Raw genomic sequence first — 24,764 nt, 5'->3', positions numbered from 1 at the left:
AAATATGCGTTCTGTGTATAATGTGTGTGGAGGTGCCTACATGGTGGATAAAGAGCCATATACTGACTATCTTGGGAGTTTGACGCGGCAGGCACCGAGTCCGTTGATCATTTTTAGTGCCGCGGGCCCCTCCGAGGCCGAGGGAGGTGGCATCGGAGGGGCCTCCGTGTGATTTGAGGTCTAACAGAGACATCTAGTGGATTGTTGACTGCGAGGACGCTGAAATGTTACTTTCCTGGAGACTTCACTCGGCAGCACACGACTAATAACCAGTCACACGTACCACCGTTATTACCACGGCTTACTGAAATTTGACATATTTCACACTTTTTTTAATATTCATTTATTTTTGGACACAGTGGGACATATTTGTCTTACAAGTTTGACTAGTTAAGAGATAAATATGAATTGTTTTATGATATTAGTTCACGACTCTGCAGTAACGCAGCGACAAACCGTGGAATCAGGGGTGTGGGGCCAAACTTTGCACCGCTGCGCATCAATCATGGGCATGTACTGCGTCCTGCCATCAACCGTGTCACAGCCGTAAACATAAACATTCGCAATGTGTCCCAGATTGTGGCTGTAATAAGCTGGCAGGAAGTAAACGTCTACCCAAGCTGTTGCCTGGCAATGCAAATCCTTTGAAAACGGTCACTCCTCCTCCTCCCGTCTCCTTTGACCTCGGAGTTTCACTCAGGCCACATTGCTGTCAAACAGCCTGACGCATGAAATAATATTTAGAACATTTTGATTCTTTTTGTATTGAAGTGAACATTTAAAAAACACATTTTTCCTGGTATTTTGTATACACTTTTAGTGTTATTAGTAACACCCAGTGGTGGAATGTTAAAATGACTAAAGTAACGTTTTTGTGATACTTTTTTGCTTTCCTTTTCATTTCACAGCTGTAGTAAGTCTAAAGAGTATCATTGCCAAGTTTAAGTCCACTAAAAAACTATGAAATACCGTTATAGATTAATTCAACAAGATATTTGTTTAAAAAATGTGACAACACGGTTGCTAAAAGTGCATTACGATGTCTCGTAGGTCGGTATGAACAGGAGAAACAATTAGTAAAAAAACAGTAAAAGATTGTGATGCTATCCTTTAACTGTTTTAGAAACAATTAATTAATTAATCAAAGTAATTAGACACCTCATGAAATACCCCTTTAAGTATCTCATATAATACTGTGTAGTTGTTGTAGAAATGAAGACATTCAGACATGATCTGAGCCCTTTGAGTCCAGATTTATTGATACGGCTGTGCAGTCACAGAGCACGGTGGCACACGCGGCCGCCTGGCCGGCACTGGGACAGTGACGCACACATGCATGCACACACACACGCACTCACACACGCACGCACGCACACACACAACCATACACACTCGTTGTCATCCGTTTTAATGGAGCTTCAATCTAAGGCGTTTTTCTTTTGTTAGCTGTTTGACTACCGTTTAGAACTTGACTTTTATAATGAGTCCTTGTGTATACTGAATATCTGTAAAGATATTGAGTCGTATCTGCTTAACGTGGTGTATAAAACATGTGAGAACTTGCCTTTTAAAGTAGGAAATACTCTTTTGAAATTTACTCCTTTAATGATGATTATTTATTTTACTTAAGTGTTTAACAGCTTCAAACGCTCCACTGTATAACTTTTTGTTTATTTCTCACTCCCTTAGACACACACACACACACACACACACACACAGACACACACACTCGTCTCATCACACTCTCATCGATAGAGCAGGTCACAGTGAGGAGATCAAAAAAAATGCACATTAAGTATTTTCCGGCAGTTTCTCACACACACTTTACATCCATCTAACCTCGGTCACTGGGACAGTTTGAGATCCGAGTGATTCACACTAAACAAGGAAACAAAGCATCAAACAAACAACATTAATCTGCTCTGTAGTAACAATAACAAAACATCATGTTGTCTGACCATGTCATAAACACAGCTATTTTTCTGATTATGGTTGGTATAATTATTTTTTAAATATTCATACAGTAGAGGCTAAAACAGTAGCTGGTGAAATATAGAGCAAACTACAAGACTGTACATGTGTTGGTCGCTTGGTGAAGAAAATATATCCTGCTTTACCAAGTATCAGGCAGGCAATTTTGGGCACAGGATGAGTTTTGTATTTGTTCTCTCTATCTGATCGTTATATGATTGTTACACTTTGAATTTACAGTTTGGAGCCACTTGGATTTTTTTTTCTGACTTCAGAGCTGGGTGAATAAAACATATTGAACAGACACACACAGGGACAGATGAACCAGCGAGGAGAGACAAAATGACAAAATAAAAATGACATTATATGTATATAAGACTTTTGAACAATCCAGCAAACAGGCCGCTAAAACAGAAAAAGCTACACAGCGATAAAATTGATTTTTCTAAATGAAAACAAGCAAAAATCTACCACCTAAATACTACTTCTGCAACATCAAACTTCTGACTTTACAAACTTTCCAACATTTTTTCTAAAATTAAGTAGGAAGAACTGAATGTTTGCCTGTACGTAGATCCGCACAAATTGAATGACACAGTTCCTCCAGGTGAAATGTGTGAAATAGAAAGTACATTTAAAGAGGCACACATTCAGTCAGCTGTCTTGCTAACCACCGACTGTATTTTTTAAGTATAAAGATGCATGTGGTTAGATCACGTGATAAACTGCTTTATAGATCCTCTACCTGCAATAATATAAAAATGAGTCGAGTGTATTAAAACAAAGAGGCTACAAAATTATTCCTATAGTTGTATATAAATGTTTACAAGCTGGATTATTCCCTCTCTTTAACCCTATTTATAATGTATCTTTTAGTATATGTACTAGTACACATTTTTACAGTATAATGGAATATACCAATAACCTGATGTTGGCACAATAAATGTTGGGAATTTTGTATCGAAAGAATGTAAAACATAAGGACACACAAAATAAATGTGCAAAATGTCAGGGAAAACATATCCATTCTTATGTGAATACTGCCAAAATGCTTTTTTCTGTATAGTTAAAGCTGAACCAGCATTGCAGAGGTTCAATATGTTACATATGCACAGTAAGCAATATCTGCATCTCCTATTCGCAACATTACAGGCCTTAAAAACCCGGCATACAGACAAGAAGCAGATACAGTTTGGACTCATAGCCGCGGATGCATCACAGAAGCATGACGGATTCAACTGGCTGATAAGTGTACGAGCACGCTGTAAACACGTCGTTTTAAACCATTGCACCAACAACATAACGGTGATGCAAAATAAAACACAGCCTTTTCTCTAATTCAGGAACAATCTTGTCATTTCTGCTACGGATTAAATACATATAAGAAGGCATCAAGAAGAAGTCTTTTGACGAAGAAATGCCAAACAGTGTGAGGACATTAGACACACCTAGTGCTTGATTCACAACCAATGCAAAACAAATAGAAGATTGTTACAAAAAGAAAGTAAAGAAAAATGTTTTACTTATTACAAAAACTTGAATGTGTGATATGTTTGAGATGCAATAGTTGCATTCTAATTTTTGGACATTTTTCACTACACAAGCTTACATTATACCCGAAAAGAAAACATCTGGCGATGGATTGTGGGATTGAAGGATTTCTACTCTTCAGATCCGTACACATACAAGCTTTCAATATATACAGCAAAGAGGCCAGAAACACACAAAAACAATACAAACCTGGCTGCAAAGAACACAATCGCATCAGAATGTCTGAGGAAAGCACTGGTAAAGTAAACATGTTACGGGTTTCTTGCAGAAGCCTCAGCAAACATGAGGAACTCCAAACCCGAGCTGCTGCAGCCCGGGCGAAAGTACAATCGGCTACACAGAGATACGTTCAGGGAGTTCTTTCTAGTAAAATATTAGTGCTGTAAACCTGTCAATTGAACAGCACACATACTCCATGTACATACTGTGTAGCAGCTGTAGATATCACTATTCATGTAGATCTGGTCTGCCTTTCTAACAATGTATTCTTCAGTGAGTACAGAAAATAAATGACTGATGCAAAAGACGTCTCTCTAAGCAACCTTGTTTTTTTTGTTGCTTGTGTTGAGTGTCCACAGAGAAGCAATGCACAGCAGTGAAAGGTGGGACTTGAAAAGAACGGTTACATGTCTGTGGTCTGAGTGAAAACACACAATAGGAGCAAAGTAAACAATTGGCAAACTAAAGCTACAAAAGCAGCATTTTCAACCCCAAATGGCATCATAAGTTAAATCTTCTTCTGTATTGCATTCACCGCGAAGCAGGAAGGGGGGTATAATGCATGTGGCTTGAGCTGCGAGCTCTGCATACAATAGCCTGGGAGCATCAACACAGGAAAAGTAAAAACAGTTAATCGGAGAGACAAACAAACAGGAAGTGAAGGTGTCAGTTTCTTGGCGTCCTGCAGGGGGCGACACAGTCCAACTAGTGGCCTTTCCTCCGGAGTTGGAGCCCTCGCATACAAGTAAAAGCCAGTTGGGGTCAGTTCCCTCATTCCATCGCCACCACTGCTTTGGGGGAAACAAGTATTATTCATTTAAGAGAGATGATAAATCTGTTTTTTATTTGGAGGAAATCTCACTACAGGATGATCAATTCACATGGATTTGAAGTCTGAACCAAACTTTCACACGGTTAATGGGCTGTCAAAAACGTAATTAAAATATAATTCAATTACAAGTACAGCTAAATGAACAGTCATACGTCTTTATGTTAGTGCACAAACAATGTAACATTCATGACGGTAGAATTTACTGCAGGAATACTATAACAGACTACTCTTGTTTAATTTAGTGGACCTGAAATTTGGCACCTCAGCGTAGATCCTTTTTTATTTCCTTTTTTGTCAATAGTTTGTGGGCTGCGGGAAAAAACTCACCATCATCTTCTTTGTTCTGTCTTTCTTCACCCTTCGGCGAAACAGAATCCTCAGACAACTCTCCTGAAAAGTGAGAGCAATCTTGTCATTTTGTCCCACTGTTACCGTGGTGACGGAAATGTAAAATTAGGAAGTCTGTAAAAAACAAACATAGTTCAAACCCACAGGACCGGTTTAGGCTTTATACAAATATTCGTATTCATCGGCTTTCAAGCAAAGTGAGTGGGCGCTAAAGGTTGGGAGAAAAATAAATCCAAACCGTGTCACTGATGATAGAAACATTCACTACAGCATTAATGATGACTTGGGTGTGCGTGTCAATGCGCTGCATGTAAGCTGCCTTACGTCACCGCATGCGGTGCCTTGCCCAGTCAGCAGGACGTACCGTTCTGCAGCGGAGGGTTCTTGTTTGTGGTGCTGTCCGGCGGCGCTGTCTGCTCCGTTTCCTCCATGTCACCATCTGGTGCTCCAACCTCCGCAGAATCAGGCTCCTCCCCCTCCTCCACCTGCAGATGGTCGGCCTTCGGTTCAGGCCGCTCTGGTTCCGTGTGGGCCTCCTGGGGCTCCATGGCCTCTTCCTGTTGGGCTTGCTCCTCCGCCTCCCTTTTAGCTCTCTCCTCCGCCTCTGAGGTCACATGGAGGGTGGAGGCTGTTTAGCGTATTTGGGTGCGAATGTGCATTCAGTCATTGCAGCTTGGTTCTTACTTAAAGCCAGCCAACGCTGACGGAGCTCATTTGATAAAACATCTCAATGAATTTGAACTTAAAGCTGCATTAAATTGTGTCCACTTGGGGGCAGCAGAACCAGGCTGAAACCACATTTATCACCTTTATGTTGACATGGTAGACGAGCAAACAGCCGCCTGTTTACACATCCAGCCGTTACTGAGCAACACTCATTCATTTGGGTTTTGTTGCTACCAAGGCCAATACTTTGGTAAATGCTGCACTTTATTCACATTTCATATTGGGTGTCTATGTGCTGTTTGCTGCGGAGTGGATAGTGGACTGCGGATTACTTGAGTTTGCTTTTCTTAGAAAATGGTGCTGATTATCACGCGGAGAGTAAACCAGACAAACCAGGGAGCTGCTGGATGGAAAACCAAAAATGATGATATGAAATGAAAACAAACAGCTACAAGCAATAGATTTCACATTGAGATAGTCATGACATACGTGGTCAATATGAAATAGTGATACTAGCTGAAACATATGTATTGTAGTCCCTTGAATGGGCCCTTTTTATGGTAACTAATGACTATTGATTTGATATTGATCAGTGTTTTTTGGCAGCGGACTGTTTGCGGAGGAGGATAAATACCTATCCTCCTCCGCCAAATTCATAACTATATGAATAACAACCCAAAAGCTCTTTTTATTTTCGGCTCACATTTAACAAAACAATTAGGTAAACCGTACAACCCCGTATTATAGGTGTTTCATTAGAATGTAATGCTAACTTACTACTATGTCACAATTAGCACAAATACTTGACACTGTTGATATAAAGTGATGCTAATCACTGTTGACTACCACGCTCGCGTAGGTAAAGCTATGCAGCTACTTTAAACTATTCCCCGGATCGATTTGGAATATGAGTTTTACCATGAGACGAGATGTCCCCGGATCACCTCCATTTACCTGTGCGTTACTACGGTTGTGAGGTTAAACTGTACCTTTAGCGGCCTGAGCTTTCCACCTCTCTCTGTTCTGGTACACCTCTTCATTCCACAACGCCTTGAAGTTCTTCAGGTCCACCGTCAGCAGGGAGCTGTGTCCCGACGAGCTGCTGTCAGAGCTCTTCACGCTGTGCCTCTTGGCCTCCTCTGAGCTAATACTGTTCAGACTGGACAGAAGAGCGCGTGGGATGAAGTTAAACAAGAGTGAGAGATTACATCCGTGCCAGCAGCCTTGTGTGTGTGGCTGTACTGACACAGTGGTGCTCGTTGAGCTAAATGCTAAGGTGCTAACATGCTCAAATGCTGATGTTTAGTACGAATCATGTTTACCTTATTCACCATCTCAGTTTAGCACGCTTTGTTTGCTAAAGAACTGATGCTGGTGTGAAAGTCCTTTGTTTTGCAGGAATTTAGTCACAAACCAGCACATTTAGTTACTTTCCTTGAGGAAGGTTTACAACCGTTCTCAGCTTTTTAAAACGGAATTTAAATAAGCGGGGATGTAAGAGGCTTGAGTCTGATGAAAGATGCTGTCAAGTTGCATTAAGGGAAATGTAGAATTAAGGGTTATTTAGGCTTCACCTAAACTTGGGACTAAAATCTATTCGGACCAGTTATTTTAAATATGTCTCTTGTGCAGACCACAACTTTATTTAAGTGCAAAACTAAATTGCTGGAGGCACTTTGAGAGGAGAAGAGAACACCACGGGTGGACAATCAGAGGAAGACAGAGAGAGCAGACGTAGTTACAGATGATTGAAAACTGCTCTAAATGCAGGGAAGAAACAGTCCAAGAAAAGCCATTAGCCTCCAGGTGTGTACGAAGACAAGGAGAACAGTGTCTAAGAGTTCCACTCGGTTAACTTCCACTGGGGGCCCATTGAGTGATGCTGATGAGGAGACGGGAGGCTGGTATCGACATGCAGGTGAAACAGAAAATGCGTAACCAGACTCCAAAAGTAATGACTTTATTTTCTTCAATCACCTCATTTTAAAGACATTTTTTGAAGTCCTTCTCCAGATAGTTGAATTATTAGTAAGGCATGAAGAAGTGGAATGTACCTTCCTATCCGGATGGCCTCGCATACATGTGATTTAGTGCGTGGCCGGAGAAAAGTGCTTGGCCAATTAAGTTGGTCAAACCACTTTGTTTTGTGCCTCCGGAGGCCATCGTGCATGCGGATCCACCAATGAGGCCCACAACGGGTTTAGCATCACTAAAATATCAATTTCAAGGTGTGCGGCTCTGCCCGATGAAAGGTGGAGACATTTCCACGCACAGTAATGGATTACTCATGGGAGACCCGTCTGCTGATCTCCTCCATTAGACATGCTGTTATTGCAGGGGAGCCGCTGAGGTTTAATCAAGTCATTGAGCGAACAGTCGCTCCGACAGGTATGAAAGGCTGGTTGACTCAAATGTACGCGGATTTACATACGTTCACCCACGTCCATCTGCTCCGTGCCGCTACCGAGCAGCGCAGAACAATACCCACTGTTCATTTCCATCCTTACTTCTCAGGGAAAAGGGCTGACGCTCACCTGGAGCGTCTGAAGCCGGAAAAACCTGCATGCGAGGCCTCGTCGATGAGCGGTTTGACGATACTTTCCATCATGTCCGTCAACACAGTGAAGGTGGGCACCACGATGAAGTCGATGAAGCCTGGTGACAGAAAAAAAGAGCCCAGAACGATCGTTCGAACGCTGCAATTTGGAATGTATTTCATGTCAAGTTGATTTTTTAGAATTCCAGGTGCAGATAAAAGTCTATAGGGGTTAAAGGTGTCATTAGACTGTCAGGCTGGAGAAGCTCTAAGCAGATAAAACGTTCATCCTCAACGCCTTCAATTACTTCTATGTGTTATATGAGTTATATAATGTCTACGAGTTATAAATCCTTTATAAAAACTGAAACAGACAGCAGAAGTGCACCCAAACAGACACACCGTTGTGCTGGTGGTGCATTTGAACTCACCAATCTGGGATTGCGCCACCATTGTGGACTTTCGGTCGCAGAGCGGAGAGAACGGCAGTCCCAGCTCGGATTCTTTATCCCCCTGGAAATACAGCAGCGCCCTCAGTTAATAGTTCTCTTCCTTTGGTTTCTATATAAATATGCGGATCCCACACTCGCAGGCGCCGGCTCTCGTACACACCGCCGCTGTACACCGTATGCTCCCACTTCTACCAACAGGCTTTGGATTCGTCTGGCCCCGACCGTAACGGGTGCTTTGTGCCACAAATGTGTTTCATTTTCTCCTCTGATTTGTCACAAAAAAGATGAGATGTAGTCAGGAGGCAGTGCACCTTTGAGGGGCGATTTATTGGCGATAAGGCCTCGTGAAGCAACCGCAATAACAAAAGATAATGAGAGGAATGCGGATTAAATATTGCATCAGTTAGACAACGGCCCTCCTTGTTGACATTACTAAATTTGCAATATATTATTCAGAGCGAAATGGATTGTTTTATCAGAGAGGTAATGTTCTACATTTTAATCTGCGATGGCTTTGACAGCGGCATCAATTTTTAAAATGACAAGGAGCGACATATCTGCAATGCCATCAAACTTATGAATACGACCGCTTATCCCACTAATGTAAAGCACCATATTACAAGAATCATTCACTTGTTCTCATCCTTGTGAAGATACCTGACACACATAGGACTAAATTGAAAAAAGAAATAGCTTTTTTTGGAGCCACTATGATCCGAAACACCGACATAAATGAGGCGGCTAAAAACATCAACTTGAGTGTCTTTCTCTGAGGAAAGATGATTCATTTCAATTTTATCTCTCTGCATTTCTGAGAAATCTTAGTAGAGTACTTCCTTCTGAATAACACAGAATAGGAAGAGAACAGGGGGTCATTTTAATAAACTTTTCATCTTAGCTCTTTTTTTTGTCAAAAGGATTTTTCCTGTATGTAAAACGCCACAATAATTAGACAAACTCTGGTGAGGAACATCACATGACACCAGCCCAATCTGCAGAGCTGCTACTAGGTGGATTGCTGCGTTAACAACATTAATAATGTTTGCATTTCATTTGTGTTAGCGGTGTTTGCTTGTATCTGAACCTCTTCAAAACACTGACGCATGTACTGGAGCGGCTATGCATGACTTTGTGACCTGGCCACCAGCGTCCACTAACCTGTCTGAAGAACTCCTCTAGGAGGGAGGTGGTCCAGCGGTGGTGGAGGTTCCAACTTTTGGCCGGGTGGCTGATGTCTGCCGTGTGCAGGAGCAGGGACAGGGCTTTGGGCTTGTCAATGCTGCGAAAAATTGGCCGAGATAAGTGGTTGCTGAACTGTTTTAATGTGCTATAGTATTCATTCTCAATCGTTCGCATCATGAGGACAAACACGTATTCTGGATTCATCTGCAACAAGGTCTTTGAAAAACACCAAACGGGGAAGAACATTTTAAAAGGCCCTGAAATCACGGCGTCAATCACAAGGAAGAAAAATGTGGCACAGCTGCAAATCTTTTGACAGCAATCTGTCCATGATGGACGTGAATGGACTGCGTGACCAAGAGCAGCACAAAAAAATAAGAAAATAAAGTCCAAGGGACATTTTGCTGTACATCATGCTCAACATGGGGCCAAGTTAAATAATCTCAGTCTTATATACAATTCACCACTAATTGCTGTACAGTTGTGTTTGTCAACTTCAAACAGACGTGCACAGCTGTCTAAAAACAGACGCACGCCCACCCGAAAAAAGGGCACAGAAATGAAAAACTGCCTCCGTTAAGCAAATCCATTTCCTATACTGAAACCGGCGTGAAGAAGCATCATTTCACCTCATCAGACATCGGCGGTGCCTGAGAAATCTCTTGATAACCATATCCAAATATCAAGTTTAATGGACTGATGCATGAATGAAAAGACACAGTCCAATACGGAAAACAGACCCGCAAATGAAAACACACACACACGCACACACACACACACACACACACACACACACACACACACACACACACACACAGCACAAGGTTAAATAGAGGTTGAGAAGGACTATCTCAAATTCCCCCTCCGTTCCATTTGTGGCAGATTGAGTCTTAAAGTGCACTGGAAGCAGCCCCGGAGCGGACTGGTTTGAATTACTTCACATTAGAGTCTATTCAGCATTACGGCTTCCTGCCGACTGCAAGCTCATTTATCTACAAGCATGCATGTGTGTGTGTACCTCACACTGTAGCATTATGATTACTTTCCAGTCAGCACGCTTTAGAATTGTTCGTATATTGTTTATAGAAGTATAGAAATCATTACATAGTTGAATCCTCCATGTGTTCTCAGGAAGCTATTTATCTCCACATCATTGCTTCCCAAGCTATTTTTTTTCTTCTTCTAATTGTGAGGGAGAAGAATACCCTGAAGGTCAACGCGTGTCTTCTCTCGTCAGCGTCTACATTGGCACTGATGACTCATCACGTCACCCGATAGTTCGCTTGACGGCTGTTCCTTTATTTCTGGAAACGACGGCTCTTTGTCTGAATGCGGAGCGGTCTCCGTTAACATTCACCAAACACACTGGCCAGCAGTTGCTGATGACCATTTACGGCGTTTTATTCTATTATATAAGCCAAATGAATACGGGGTTATCAGCGGTTATCACGCTTGTACTTTCGGGGTATTAACTATTTATACAGTTGACGATAAACACCAGTAGTGTGTAATAATTCACTTGTGAAACCATAACATTGACTTTCACTGTGCTTTAGTTTTGTAATTTATTTGAACCAAAACCGCAACATTTTCACAAGATGAACTAGTTTTATTTCATCACCCTTTAAATTCACAACATTAAGAGTCTAACAACATAAAAATGGGTGTTTATGCTTTTAAAGCGGCACATTAGCGCCGCTAAAGACAATAACACATAGTTTGTGGGCGGCTAATGTTTTCTATCTGTTCATCTTATCTACCAGCAGCCCGCTGTGTTCCTGCTAACCCGCCGGCATTGTATGTGCCGCCGGCTGTTTTTCCACTATTTGTGTGCGAGTACATTTCATCAAGCCAAAATCCGCAACTGTGCCCCGGACTCCCAGCGCGGGAACACAAAACGCCCCGCGCCTCAGCGGGCCGTCCACCTGAGCTGTATAATGCATGATGTTTGGAACAAGATGCTCGTTCCATTTCTATTTTTTATTAGCGGAAAAAACAACAGCTGAATAAGAGATATCGGCCCAGTCCAGCTGATAAGGTGGATGCTTTTTGCGCTGTGAATGTTTGAGTGCCAGTTAATTGGGTTGTAAACAGCTGGAGGTGAGTACAGTGCGCAGTGGCTGACGGGAAGGTTGATGAGGATGTAAATTGCCGGTGCGAGTAGACGAAGGACAAGTGGACTCACCCCTCGGGTTGTTGAAGGAAGTTCTTCATGGTCTTGACTTGCTGGAAGTGGCAGGACATATCTGTGGCCAGCACCATCTCCACCACCAGAGCCCGCAGCTCTCTGGATGAAAGCGAAGGGGGGAAATGGGAAAGTACAAACAAAGCTCACTTATCTCTGGAGTTGCAAAAAGTAAATGACATGACAGAGAGCTACTCGTAACATCTGCCCTGACGAGCTCCAGCGCCTTGTGTGGAACGTAGAACTTCCTGGCTTCCTGACGTCCGCCTGTCTGTCCGTCTCTAACCACAAACACCTCCGCCTCTCCCTCGTCTTGTATCCGTCCCACTGACCTCCAGTCGTCCTTGGAGAGGTTGTAGAGGATGTTCATCTCGTCGTCCTCCTGCAGCAGGCGGTATGCCGCGCTGACGTGGTGACTTTCCAACACCGAGCGGTCATTGTAAAGTATAGCCGTGTCGGACCTGTCGGAGAGGAAGCATAGCCATCGTTCTCCAGGTGCACACGGGAAAGGACATCGCAATACAATACGAAAATGTGATTAAACCGAAAATGATTTAAATGAAGTGTTTTGAATTGCACGGATTGACTTCTTCATGAAAATCATTGTGCTTTATTAATAAAAACACTAACTTTTACAGTGATATTTAACTGTAACACCGTTTTGTTACAATGTGTTCTCTTAAACTCGAGGGCTCAACACTGGCAGGCGATCTCAGTGTGATCGTAAAGCTCCCTCGCTGCAAATGAAAACATTGATCGGGTGAGTCACTGCATTTATGACGGCGCGATCCATTACCGTGTCTGAATGTGGAAGTTGTTTGTGGTTCCCGTGTGCTCGTAGTCGTGCACCGCAGCCGCAAAGATCATGGCAAAGATCTCGAGCTCAGTCAACCAATGCTGCGGGCGAGAAAAAAAGAAAGGAGGAGAGGAGGGAGAGGGGAGGAGGGGGGGCAAGGGAACATAATGAGGTGGAGTGGATATCCAGAGAAGGATACGGAAGAGAAGGGGGGAGGGTAAGCAACAAGAAGGAAAAGACAGCAGCATTGACATGAAAGAAGGTGAGTAATGAACAGAAGAGGAAAGAATGGACATAAATCGGGGGGAAGAGAGGAGAAGCCAGTGAAAGGGAGAAAGGTGAATGCAAAGCATCGTGACGCCATGATAACAACAAAAAGATTTGGAGGAGAGAAGTGATGTAAAAGATGCATCCAGAAGTATTCGGCATGAAGGACACATTGCAGTCAGGAATAAAGGACAGGAAGGAGAAGAGAGAGGAAAGGTCAGATTAAAAATGGGTGATGCTTCTTCTTATCGTTCAGTCAAGGTGAAATGAAGAGATTAACACATTCATGTCCGCGGGGTGAATATGTAGCTTCAGCCGGGCTCGCTGCTTGTGATTCGGACACAGACACTTTATACAATATCTTAATATGTGACCTTCAGAGGTGCTAGCAGATTTGCATTCTTCATGCTAAGATCATCTTAGCTTACCGGCTGTTGGTAATTTAGTAGCTTTGTATTTACTGTGCTAATTTATTAGTTATTTAAGTGTAAAAAATGTCAGGAAAGAACTTACTGAAGGCCTGCAGGTAAATATCATTCCAAGTCATTTTTGTGATTTTTGCTATTCCAATTGTGCCACCTTAACCTTTGTTTACAAATTTACATTTTTATCACTTGCATTTTTGCGCAATCAACACTGTATTCCTACGTCGGGCATTGATCTTCTCATTTTATTCTCGGCGATATTGTGAATATGTGTTATTTCCAAAAGGTCCAACTCAACTGCCGGAAAGGACGAAAAACATTAATAGTGAAAATCGAGTTTCATGACGTGAGCAACACTCACACAAGCACCTGGCTCTGGATTGCAAAATGCATTAGAACCCCACGGACGGCTCCAGCGCGGGAGCACTTTATATTTAGATTTATAGAGTTTAACCTGTGATTTTGTAGCATCCACACACCTGTGACGGGGGGGTTCCCTCTGATGTGAATGCATCCGCGTGCACCCACCCACACAGAGTGGGGATTTAGCTTAGCACGCCTGGTCGATATCGGTGACTAATCAGCAGCGGGGATGGGAGAGTCATTAAGAACTGCGGGTGAGGGGGCGTCGAGAGGGCGAGTGGGGGGGTGAGATTGCGCCCCGACCATCCCTCAGTATTTTTCCTGCAGGGGCCGGCTTTATGAATGACCCGTAGATTGATGATTTAATGGAGTCTGGAGGGCCTGCGGAATGATAGATGCTGTTTTCCTGCTCTCCCAGGAGCCCGCGGTTCTGGCCGTAATGTTGTTTACTGCGCGAGGCCCTGCCCAAGGAAACGCACCAATGTCGACAGCTGTCGCAGCCACCTTATTACGGTGATTAAATAAAAACACTGGGGGCGGGGGCGGCCAGCTGGTTGTCTAGGTGGAGACTTTGAGCTCGAGGCTAGTTTTGTGTTTGTTTTGGAATGAACAAAGTCTCAGAAATGTCCTAAAGTCACTCCAGGGGGGAATGCGGGGAAATATAGGTCACCAGATGAAAACAAAAACAAAAGGAACATGAAAAAAAAGGGGGGAAGATGTGGAGCGACGTTTGGGCAAAGAGACAAAAAGACATTTGACTTGAAACGTTGAGACAGTGATCCGTAATAAGTGTCACGTTTTGAAGGATAATCTAAGAAACGTGGGTCGATGTTCTCAAACCGAGCCAGACGGGAACGTCTTGTTTCTTACGTACACGTAAAGAATGGATCCTCTCTCCATCCGCATCGAGGCGACGACACGTCACTCACAGCTACAATGAGTCTGGCGCACTGAATGTCGTGTGGATAAGATGATTGCGTAGCCTGGTTTCTGCAGGTGTCTCAGCGTGTAATGCCCCACTCACCACCATGCCGGTCTTGAGCAGCAAGTAGTGCACCGTCTGTGTGACGTCGGCAGCGTGCATCAGGTTGTGGTAGGGGTTTTTGTGTTTGCTGTATCCTACTTCTAAGGCCTCCACGAAGGACACCACCGCAGAGATGGGGATCTGACGGCAGACAAAACAACAATGACAAACGGCCGGCAGCTGAATGAAAGCGCTGCAGACAGACAGGGCTCTTCTCAGTTGGCTATTGAGTCAGTTAAATGATGAGGGCACACAGTTTCAATACACGCACAGTCCCCGCAGTATTGGAAATTGATGTCATAAAATCCTGCATCGTGAATCACTGAGGCGACGGCCGACTACGATTACATATTCTTGTCAGCTTCATTGCCCGTGTCATTTACGTTAAAGTCCTGTCACTTAAAGTGAAGTGTCCTCAGCTGTACAGCGCTGTGGAAAATCAGCTCCGCGAGCATCGGTTAAGATGAAGTGCCGAGTGTGCCTCCCTCTTCGTAATTCAGTCGTTGTTTGGAGACACAGCGCGATCTAACATGTGTCACACGGAGAAGCGAGTATGCCGACTTCCATCAAATCAGGCCCGGCGAAGGGGAACCGAGAAGGTTATTCTACACTGACTAGTCCCCGTTTCTCCTCGTTTTAAAGACACAAATCCAAATATACGTAGACATATGCGCAGTCGTCCTTGTGGCTTTACCTTGAACCGGCTGATGAGGTCGTATCTTGTTAGCAGCTCGTAGAATATGAATTTAAGCGCGTGGTCCCCGCTGGCCTCGTTCAGAGCGAACACGTCAAACGACCACTTGTCAACATGCTGCGAGGAGGAGGAGGAGAGTTCAAAACAATGACACGTTCTTAAGTGTACGAAGATGTTACTTTGTGTCCGCGAGCTTCTGCTTGGATGTGTGTGTACGTGTTCATACCTTCAGCACAGATATGACAGAAGGCGGGTAGCTGAGTCCCACCATGTTGGAGGTGCGTCGGTACATCCTGCTTGGACGAGATAAAAAAACATGAAATGAAGCGCACCGCTGTGTGTGAACACCGGAGGTAACCGCAAAAGCCCCGAACCACGACATGGAAGGATCCCCAACAAGATAATGTATAAACCAGCACAAGTCGGTATGTTGAAAAAGGATAAATCGCACATGCAAACAGCTTAAGGCTTTGTTGTTTAAGGACAGAAAACAGAATAATTTAATCACGTGTTGGAATGCAAGATGTGTAATTCTCCATGAGATTAGTGGAATGGTGAGAGGCAGCTGGAAGACAGCAAAGTGCGTGTACATTGCTTAGCATCCAGAAAAAAAAACATGGAATTCAACAAAATATGCCCTGAAGTTTTAAAATAAACATTAATCAATGCAACTTAATATAAAGCTGCAAGTTTAGTCGGAGAGGACATTTGTTCGAATTTAAAATAGCGGACACCTCATACTTCATCACTGTTTTCATTTTCATCCTCCCTTTCTCAATCTTTTTTTCAGCACATGTCTGAAAACAGACGGCCCTCTGTAAAAAATAGATTAAGAAAGATTACAGCTTACGTGTGTGAGGCTTACTGATTTGAGCGAATGTATATTGCATGTCAGTGTGTGATAAAGCACAGTCTTAGAGAGGGAGCTGTCCACAGATCTCTGAATGATTGTGTTCAGCGGAGCTTGCCGGGGCTGTGATGGGGACTCAGGTGAGGGAGTGTGAGTACAAACCCATTTCCAGCAGAGTGAAATGTTAAACGCGCCGACCACTTCTCAGACACACCTGTAGTCTTAAAGAGGTTTGGGTTGTACTTCCTGACTTCTGGCTGCAAATAGTTTTCATTCAGTGAATTAAAAATAAATGTTCAGAGGAATTTGAGAAATATGCTCTAAATTAATAATCAATCATAATGTTATATAAAGTTATATAACCACAGTAATAACATTCCCTGAACCCCAAATCCCTCTTTTATTTATTTTTTTATACTTATTCATTCCCCCAATAAAATAGATATATCACATATCTTTCATTAAGAGTCTTGCCTTGTTCAACAAGAAAGATATTCAATTCAGTAAAGTTTACCTACTGTGAGAATGTCATTCATTCATTATTCACTTCTTGTCTGTATGCGGCTGTGTGCTTGTGCATCACACACACACGTTACCTCTCAACAAATATGCCAGCCTGGACGGCGTGGACGATGCTGCGGAAGCGAGGTTTCTCTTCGTTGCGCCGCAGCATCAGGCCCATCTGGCGGGTGAAGGTTGAGGCCAGCCAGTCCCTCACCTCCGAGGGCACCGACTCCGACTGGATGTCACTGAGCTCATCCTCCGTGTCCACCAAGCGCCTGAGAGAAGGCAGGAAGGGGCGACGGTGAACGACAGGAACAAATAAGAAAAAAGGAGCAAAGGAAAGGCATGAACGGCTTACTAAAATATCTAATCTTTATTAGAGCAAACTCAAAATCCCAGCGCTGTCAATCAAATAATATCACCTCTTATGTAACGTTAAAACATCCCTGGCCTTTTGCAAAATCATGACGGGGAATATTCAGATCCAATTGTGTAGCATAATTCTCCACAGCGACACTGTCGGGTTGACATGTGCAGGGGGATCAAGAGCAAAGCCTGTCGGTCTCCACCCTCTGAACTAAATACAGGTTCGTATGGCATAGAGGAAGCATCCACAGCACACTGATAATCATGGTGCTACATGGACTTTGCACTGGATCGTTCATCATCCTTCATCTTCGAGTGGTCCTGCCATCACTGGCCCTAATCTGCAGGGATCTAGATGACGAGAGGCTTACATAATTCCATAAACCCGCTCATATCTCAGATTCCGGACCTGCACCACACCATTGACATACATTGAACGTGTAAATTTCATAACCGTGACCATCCATAACCCACATATTCAGTGACCATAACCGTCATATTTGCCAGGAAGTATTAAAGTAGTTTAACTAGCAGTAGAAAATGTAATGGAGCTACTGAAGTTAATGTGCAAAATTAAATAAGTAATACATTATTATTCTGCCATGGCGGCCATGTTTTTTTGGTACAATACGAAAGATACGATCTTTGGAGCAGATCAGAAACGTGACTAAAACACTTTTTTTGACCTGTAAAGACTTTATTAAAGTATTATCTAATAATCTTTATTGATGTATTAAAATGTACTTAATAGTGGAGTCAACTTGACATGCTTTTGGGTTGTTTAATCCATAACTAGAGGGGGAAAGTTATGTTGTTGTTTTTTGGCAGCGTTTGTCGGGGGAGAATTGTTGAGCCACAAATGAACCATGTGGACACTTGTTCTACAGCAACAAGCTGTTATTCACTTACCTCGTCTCCTCGATATAAACAGACTCTAGCACCAGCGCTGCATACTCGAGGTTCTTCTTGAGGTCCGTGAGGGAAGCCTCTCCTCTCTCCAGTTGCTTCACCAGACATCGTAATCTAAAACAGAGACACAGCGGTCGTTCAACAAATGGGATTACTTCCCCGCCATATCGACATGATAAATTAATTGCAACTGATATTGGATTAATCTGGTCAGAGTTCCCGGTGTTTTTTAGTTGTCCTCTGTTTAAAAATGTTTTTGTCTGAATTAAGAAAAAATTAAATGAAGAAAAAAAACAACATTATTAAAATAAAATATCACTATGGACTATCACTAAATGTCACTATGGACCAGAAAGTTGTCTTAGTTTTGGACACATATACACTTTGAGATAATTAATTATAGACTATAATAACACTTTGTAAAAGAGAAACTCAACCACCAAATTATCAACCACATTTCTAATAAACGTCATAAACAATGGCCGCATGTATTGCGGCTGCTATGACAACCCAACATACCTATCTGCAGACCCTGCTTCCGCTCATTTGCATGAAGTATTATTAGGTATTTAAAATCAAAATAGCTATACTATTTTTTTTGGGGGGGGAGACTTGCATAACTGGAGAACTGGAACTTTTTCTGACCTTGTCCGATTACATTTATTTGAATTAATTCAACCGTCAGTACAGTCGCTGGTGAAGACACCGAAGGGCTTTAGAAAAAAAAAAGATAGCTGCAGCAATTGCTGATTCTGCGTGCGGCACTTTCAAAGTTTGCAAAAAAATACTTTAACTGATGATCGGCGCATATACCGGGTAAAGCCTGTAATTACAGAGCCTTATTATCACAGCCTTACATGATTCATTGAGGTGTAGTGAGGAGCTCCCCGTGCAGAATGTACAATGTGGTTTAGGTTTACCTGGAAAACAACAGAACGTTACATACTTACGTAACTAACCGGATGCTCCCTTTCATATATTAACGCTGATTTACTTTTGACTGTAGCTCTGCCGTATATGTTATCCCAAACATTCTCGAGCCTTTGCAAAAACCCTGCTATGAATGGACACCTAAGAGCTTCTTGACATCCATTTCTCCGCGCTGCGTAAACCACCTGCTGCTGCGCTGGAGGTCACGCGCTCCCTTTCACAGTGAATGCCCACAGAGGCTGTGCTTGTTGTTGAATTATTAAGTAGAAGGGTGGAGAGAGTAGAAGGTTTCAGTTGCTCGCATTGATTACATTCCCTGGCAGAAAATTTCCACCAAGTAAACGCAAAATATTTCTCCTTAGAAGGTTGTAAAAGTCTCGACCTAAATATTTATGAATGCAGTGTGGTATTTTTTTAATTGGGAAAACAGATCCCTTTTTTCTAACACCCAACTATTTGGAATGTAAAACAAAGCCCTCAGAAGAAGAGGCAGCATGCAAACCATCTCTTCCATCTATCTGCAGAGCTTCAGTGAAAACCAATTAGACACATTCTACTGCGCAATAACATCAGGTGGGGAATGCTGATCATCGTCCAGGTATTTCCTCAAACCCACCTCTGCAAAACAACCTCAGAGTCATTACAATTCCATGTCAATCTATTGCATAGTTTTCTCCACATTTTACTCTGAATAAAAAGTGATATTGATGCGATATTACGGTCAGGACCAAAAGTGACCAACCAAGCAACCAAAATGTGGAAAAGCATCCTCATGTGGCAAAGCAGGGGCAGATTCACACAAAGAACGGCTGCATGGAAATACTATAAAATCTCAAACATCTCAGCTATTTTAAGAATCACAAGGAAGTGAATGGATGGGAGAGTAAGCATCGACTCTGGGATCACAGCGCGTGTCATTTGGCTGGCACTAATGATGGTTATTAAGAGCAGCTGTGTGCCAGTGAGCCTCCCTGCCAATACATCAGAATAAAAAGTTCCCTCCCTCCGACTTTAATCCTTTATCAGCAATCATCGTGAATGCTGAACTGATCAATTGGTCATTTGCCGCGACTCACAATGGCGCCGGCACGCTGGGACGCCCACGTTGAATGTCTGCAGCACGTGGAGCTGTCTCCGTGAAAATGTTTTTTTTCTTGTGCTCATTCTTTTTGTTTGGTGAACAATAGACTGAACTGAATGTGCAATCATTTTTTTTTTTTGCTTTTTGCTCAAGCGCTAATTTAGTGGCATCCTGCGGGGCTTTTTAGTGAGAAATAATGCCATTTTAAAGTGCTCAGAGGAATCAGAAACAATTTAGAAAGAGGAAGCTGTTTTTCCTCCCGTCCCTAAGATGGGAGAGAACATCTGATAAAAACATTCAGAATTGACTTAGTTGACTAAACACAAAGACTTTTGATGACAAGCCCAGCAGCAAAAAGAGCCATAAATCAGCTGTCTCTGACAGCCAAAACCAAATTGGCTCATTTTACCTGCTGTCATTACCCAGGGAGACAACATGCTGGGTTAATATCACAGGTTCTGCCCAAACTCCCAGGCTCAGAGCCAACCAGGAGAGCTCGGGCCAGGGAAGAAGCCAGTAGGGAGGCGCAGGGTGTGAAATAAGTGACACGCGGCAAACTCATTTTCTCAATTATTCTCATTATCAACTTCTCACTTCCGATGTCAATGTTGATTAATCCCATGGCGAATTTCCATTCTGAAAATAGTTTCCGACCTAGATGCATGTAGAGATGTACTATGCGGCTTACGGTGTCGCTTGAACTGATTGAATGAGAATATTGCAGATGACAGTTGTGATAAATATGGCGAAGGCGCTGGACTGAGATGCTTCTGCGTGTGATTTCCGACATTTATACAAGCAGAGTTTAGCGTGAGCACAAATAACATGAATCCAGCCTAATCAACACGACTAACAGCGGATCACGGTTTTTGTTTCTGACCCTGTTTGCCGAAGGCAGGCTACTCCCCGGACAGGTCACGTCCACCACTGTGCATGTGCATAATCTATGAAATAAGCATATATATAACCTAAAATTGGACAGTGGGATAAATCCGCAGAAACCGCTGAAAAATCAGATCACAGCGAGAACGCGCAAATTAAGCTAATTTTGTATTATTATTATTATTAGTATCATCACAGGAGACATTTATCACCTGCTACAATCACACAACACCCCCTAACCCCCCCCAAAGGGAATAATCGCTCCGCTAAATAGACAAATTCCACCGGCCAAGGTTAAGCAAACCAGTGACGGCGCACGGCAAAGACATCAGCCTCCAGCTGTCTGCCTCTTTATCTGAAGAATGGAGATGTATCTGTTCTCCCTCAGGGAGGGGTGAGCAGGGAGCGCAGAGGCGAGATTAGAGTAGGTATTCACAATTCAGAATTGAAATGCAAAAACAAAAAGGGACTAGTGCCAAAGTGGAGCCGCTCCGCCGAATATATACAGTGGGGCTCCGAAAAGGCCCAACCTCTCGACAGCTGTTGTGACAACCAGAAGGAAACCTAAAAAAACACAAAAAAAAACAGAGAAATGAAACAGCGGAGGGTAACGTAGCAACAGCTGTCGCCTTCCTCCAACAATTGCTTTGTCACTCAAGCAAGAAAAAAACACTCCCCCCATAATCCACAGGGAAAGTCGTTTGAAAAGAATCGAATGCGTTCCATTTTGACCTAACTCATAATAAATACAGGCTCGGTTCTGCTTCGGGGAGCCGCAGAAACAGTCAGGAGCCGTTTTGCACACAGCGGAAAACGGAGATGGAGAAGATGCCGCTGCTGGTGGAGCAGAGAGTCCCGTCACGATGTAAAAATTCACCGTCTGTGTTGTAATGACATTCTAGCACAGACAATGTGTAATCAACGGCCTGCGGTCAGCGTAATCACCCGGGAAGATAAGCGCAACTTCAGGGAACACACACAGGTTTTCAGGCTGATAAGGGGGGGGGGAGCCTCGTAAAGATGCGATTAGTTAAGCTACACCCTGATTCTGCAGCATGGATCGTGATTTGTGACTGCGGCGGGGGAGATGTTCGTCCACAATATGGATTCCCGGGACTTTCTGGCAAAACAGCCGGGGCGAGGCAGGAGTTTGAGGCATGGTTCGATGTGGAGCTGGCTTCTGTTCAACAGAGACCCGCTCAGCTGTTGAACGTGTTTGCTATTGTGAGCAATCCATTTCAACCCCACTTAAATTATTGGATTTCCTCCACATCACAGAAATGGCTTGACGGAGGAACGGCCTTCTGTGGGAAGAATAGGTGCGCTGTGACGTATTTCAATGAAAGTCTTTTCAAAGTAATGGTAGTTTATGAAGCAAATGTCACTATTTGAATGCACGTCATACAAAGACACATGATTAATTAATTATTACATCATTCTTATGAATGATGTAATAAACCCCGAACAAATGAAACAACCAAGTATTAGTAGTTATGCGGGATTAATGATTTTCTACGCGTACAAGCGTTCCAGTTTTACCGAAAATGAAGCTAAAAGATGTTTTTTGTTTGAATATGTAAATGAGTTCCCTGTGAGCTGGGGAGGGGAAAATATTTAAAATGAAATGAATTGTTGTTTGATGCCAAATATTATCTCCCGACTCTCAAGACATGTCTCGCACTGACAGTACGAGCCATATGTCTCCCCTCCCCTCTCACTCAGCGTCGCTGAGGAACGTGAGCTAAATGCACAAATGTTATCGTGGCATCCACACTTAACACATTGAGCCGGCCGCTCGGCTTCGGGCGGCGAGGAACCACAGCGGGGCCGGGCTGAATGTCTCCGCTGTCGTTGTTGAATCATTTCGTCACGGGGGAAGGGAGCCGCGCTCTCCGAACGACACCAGCAACCCCTGGATAAAGTTCTGATATCTGTTCTAAACCAAGGCTTCCCAGTGGGAGGTTGCAAATGACAGATGTGACAGGAGAGACCCTAAAAAAAGATCAGTGGTTTGCTGAACGCAGCCCACTCGTGTCAAAGACTGCCAATCAAATCCACAAGATGGATGTTTAAAAGAAAACAAAAAAAAAAAATGCAAAGAGAAGGAATCATCGTTTGGATCAAACAGGAGGAGGAGGTCAAATTGATGTAACGGTTTAATGCAACAAACAAACAGGAGATGATATTCAGTGACAAGGCCCCGTCAAATATTCACTATTTTGTTCAAGGTGATGAGCACAACTATCAGCAATGCGTCTATGTCTGTTTTAATAGGAAGCCTTGGAAACAGGTCCAGATGTCCATGGTCACATCAAGGAGGACATAAAGATATCAGCCGTATATCGCAAACAGCGGCGCAATTAAAGCCCGCGAATAGTGACTCCGCGAGAGGCGATGGCCCGTTTGGTGTTTGATTTACCAGCAGCCAAGTCATCGTTTTAAAAGGTTGAGCCCTCGTCTGCCATATTGGCTTTTTAGCGTCCCGCCCAAATAAAGCATGGATTCCTTTTGCAGTCTGAGAATGTTATTGTTGACTGACCACACAGAGGCTTCAACAAGAGATCACAGAGTCTAAACTGCATAATATGAAAGCGGGGGGTGTACGTGTGGGATTGTTGCAGTGTCGTTTGTGTGTTAATGAGCAAGTGCAAATTAATTTGTGTCGACTACACAAGAATCAAAAGCTTTTTCTAAATCCTAAACTACATTTCCTTTAATCCCAGTGAGCAATTTGAGGGTTCTTGGAATTCATTTGTCGTGCAGGGGAATACAACAAAGCCAAAAGCTTAACGCAGTGAGTCCCACACGCAGGACACTTGTGTGTGTGTGTGTGTGTACGATCTGGTCCTCATGTGACAGCACCAACTTCAACAGTTACAGTTGAGCCTCGACTTTGGCCTTGAAGGTGGATGGACGTTGTTTACCGACATGTACGCTCACACAGCATCATACAGCATCATACAGCATCATACAGCGAATACATGTAGACATGTGTGGAAGGTGAGAGCTAGCAGAGTGTCAGCTCTGGAATGTCCAGTTAAAGTGTGACTAAACCTCGTACTGCTGTAACCCTTTAAAATATCCACCACGCATCTAGGAAAAAAAAGAAGTTACGTGACATGCATGAAACCTAATAAAGGCAGACGTTGCCAATTAATGCTGCGAGCACGCCATTAATTAGCAGAGCAGGAGACGTGGTTAGCAGGAGAGAGAAGGTCAATGGAAGCAAACAAACTTACACTAACAGATGCGAGCACGCTGGAACGTGGACACCACTGCGGCATCGCATAATTAGGGATTTAATGGACTCGCTAATGACTACTATTGTCTGGCTTATATTTTAAAGTGGTTTGAGTAACACATTGTGGGAAAGGGAAAGTGTTCTTGAAATTTGCTGTGATCTGCAATGTGTCATTTCCAGTACCAGAGACACAAATAAAATGGTGAAGCAGCGCTTTCACAGAGTGGTGTTTGAGAATCACCCTTATTAAACGGACAGGTTTGCCGTCAGTAGCCTCAACTGATTGAACCAAAGCTTTTAAAAGAGTTCCCGTCTGCTGTGAAACTTTTGGCTAAAATCCCCAACTATCACCTACTTTAGAAATCAGACCCGACACCTTTGAGAGTGTTGCAGAGAGTAAAACATCTGAAATCAGCACCGAGGAGCAACACGCAGTTCGTATTTGCATAAATAGCTGGAAATGCTACCGCAGCACCCTGATAATGTTCCT

The 24,764-nt window shown here is 43.2% G+C and overlaps 1 protein-coding gene across 5 annotated transcripts in view; it reads right to left on the bottom strand.

Annotated features, from left to right (window-relative positions):
- Positions 1-1,240: 1,240 nt before the first annotated feature.
- pde1cb (phosphodiesterase 1C, calmodulin-dependent b) overlaps positions 1,241-24,764 on the bottom strand; it is a 58,662-nt gene continuing 35,138 nt past the window's right edge. For 3 of the 5 annotated variants that reach the window (XM_078099541.1, XM_078099542.1, XM_078099543.1), the window contains 15 exons: positions 18,141-18,254; positions 16,958-17,140; positions 15,738-15,804; positions 15,512-15,628; positions 14,818-14,958; positions 12,739-12,839; positions 12,275-12,403; positions 11,943-12,044; positions 9,734-9,854; positions 8,555-8,636; positions 8,122-8,242; positions 6,577-6,746; positions 5,286-5,525; positions 4,901-4,963; positions 1,241-4,532 (listed from right to left, as the gene is read on the bottom strand). In XM_078099541.1, coding sequence (XP_077955667.1) covers positions 4,513-4,532; positions 4,901-4,963; positions 5,286-5,525; positions 6,577-6,746; positions 8,122-8,242; positions 8,555-8,636; positions 9,734-9,854; positions 11,943-12,044; positions 12,275-12,403; positions 12,739-12,839; positions 14,818-14,958; positions 15,512-15,628; positions 15,738-15,804; positions 16,958-17,140; positions 18,141-18,254 — 1,771 coding nt within the window. In that variant the 3' untranslated portion in view covers positions 1,241-4,512. The remainder of the gene's footprint in view (positions 4,533-4,900; positions 4,964-5,285; positions 5,526-6,576; positions 6,747-8,121; positions 8,243-8,554; positions 8,637-9,733; positions 9,855-11,942; positions 12,045-12,274; positions 12,404-12,738; positions 12,840-14,817; positions 14,959-15,511; positions 15,629-15,737; positions 15,805-16,957; positions 17,141-18,140; positions 18,255-24,764) is intronic. The other 2 variants (XM_040171213.2, XM_078099544.1) reach the window with 1 other exon arrangement.

Source organism: Gasterosteus aculeatus, chromosome 3 (genome assembly GCF_964276395.1).
Source record: "Gasterosteus aculeatus chromosome 3, fGasAcu3.hap1.1, whole genome shotgun sequence".
In the NCBI taxonomy this organism is placed as follows: Eukaryota; Metazoa; Chordata; class Actinopteri; order Perciformes; family Gasterosteidae; genus Gasterosteus; species Gasterosteus aculeatus.
The sequence above is the reverse complement of the archived record's forward strand: the minus strand, read 5'-3'. Positions and strand labels throughout refer to the sequence as shown.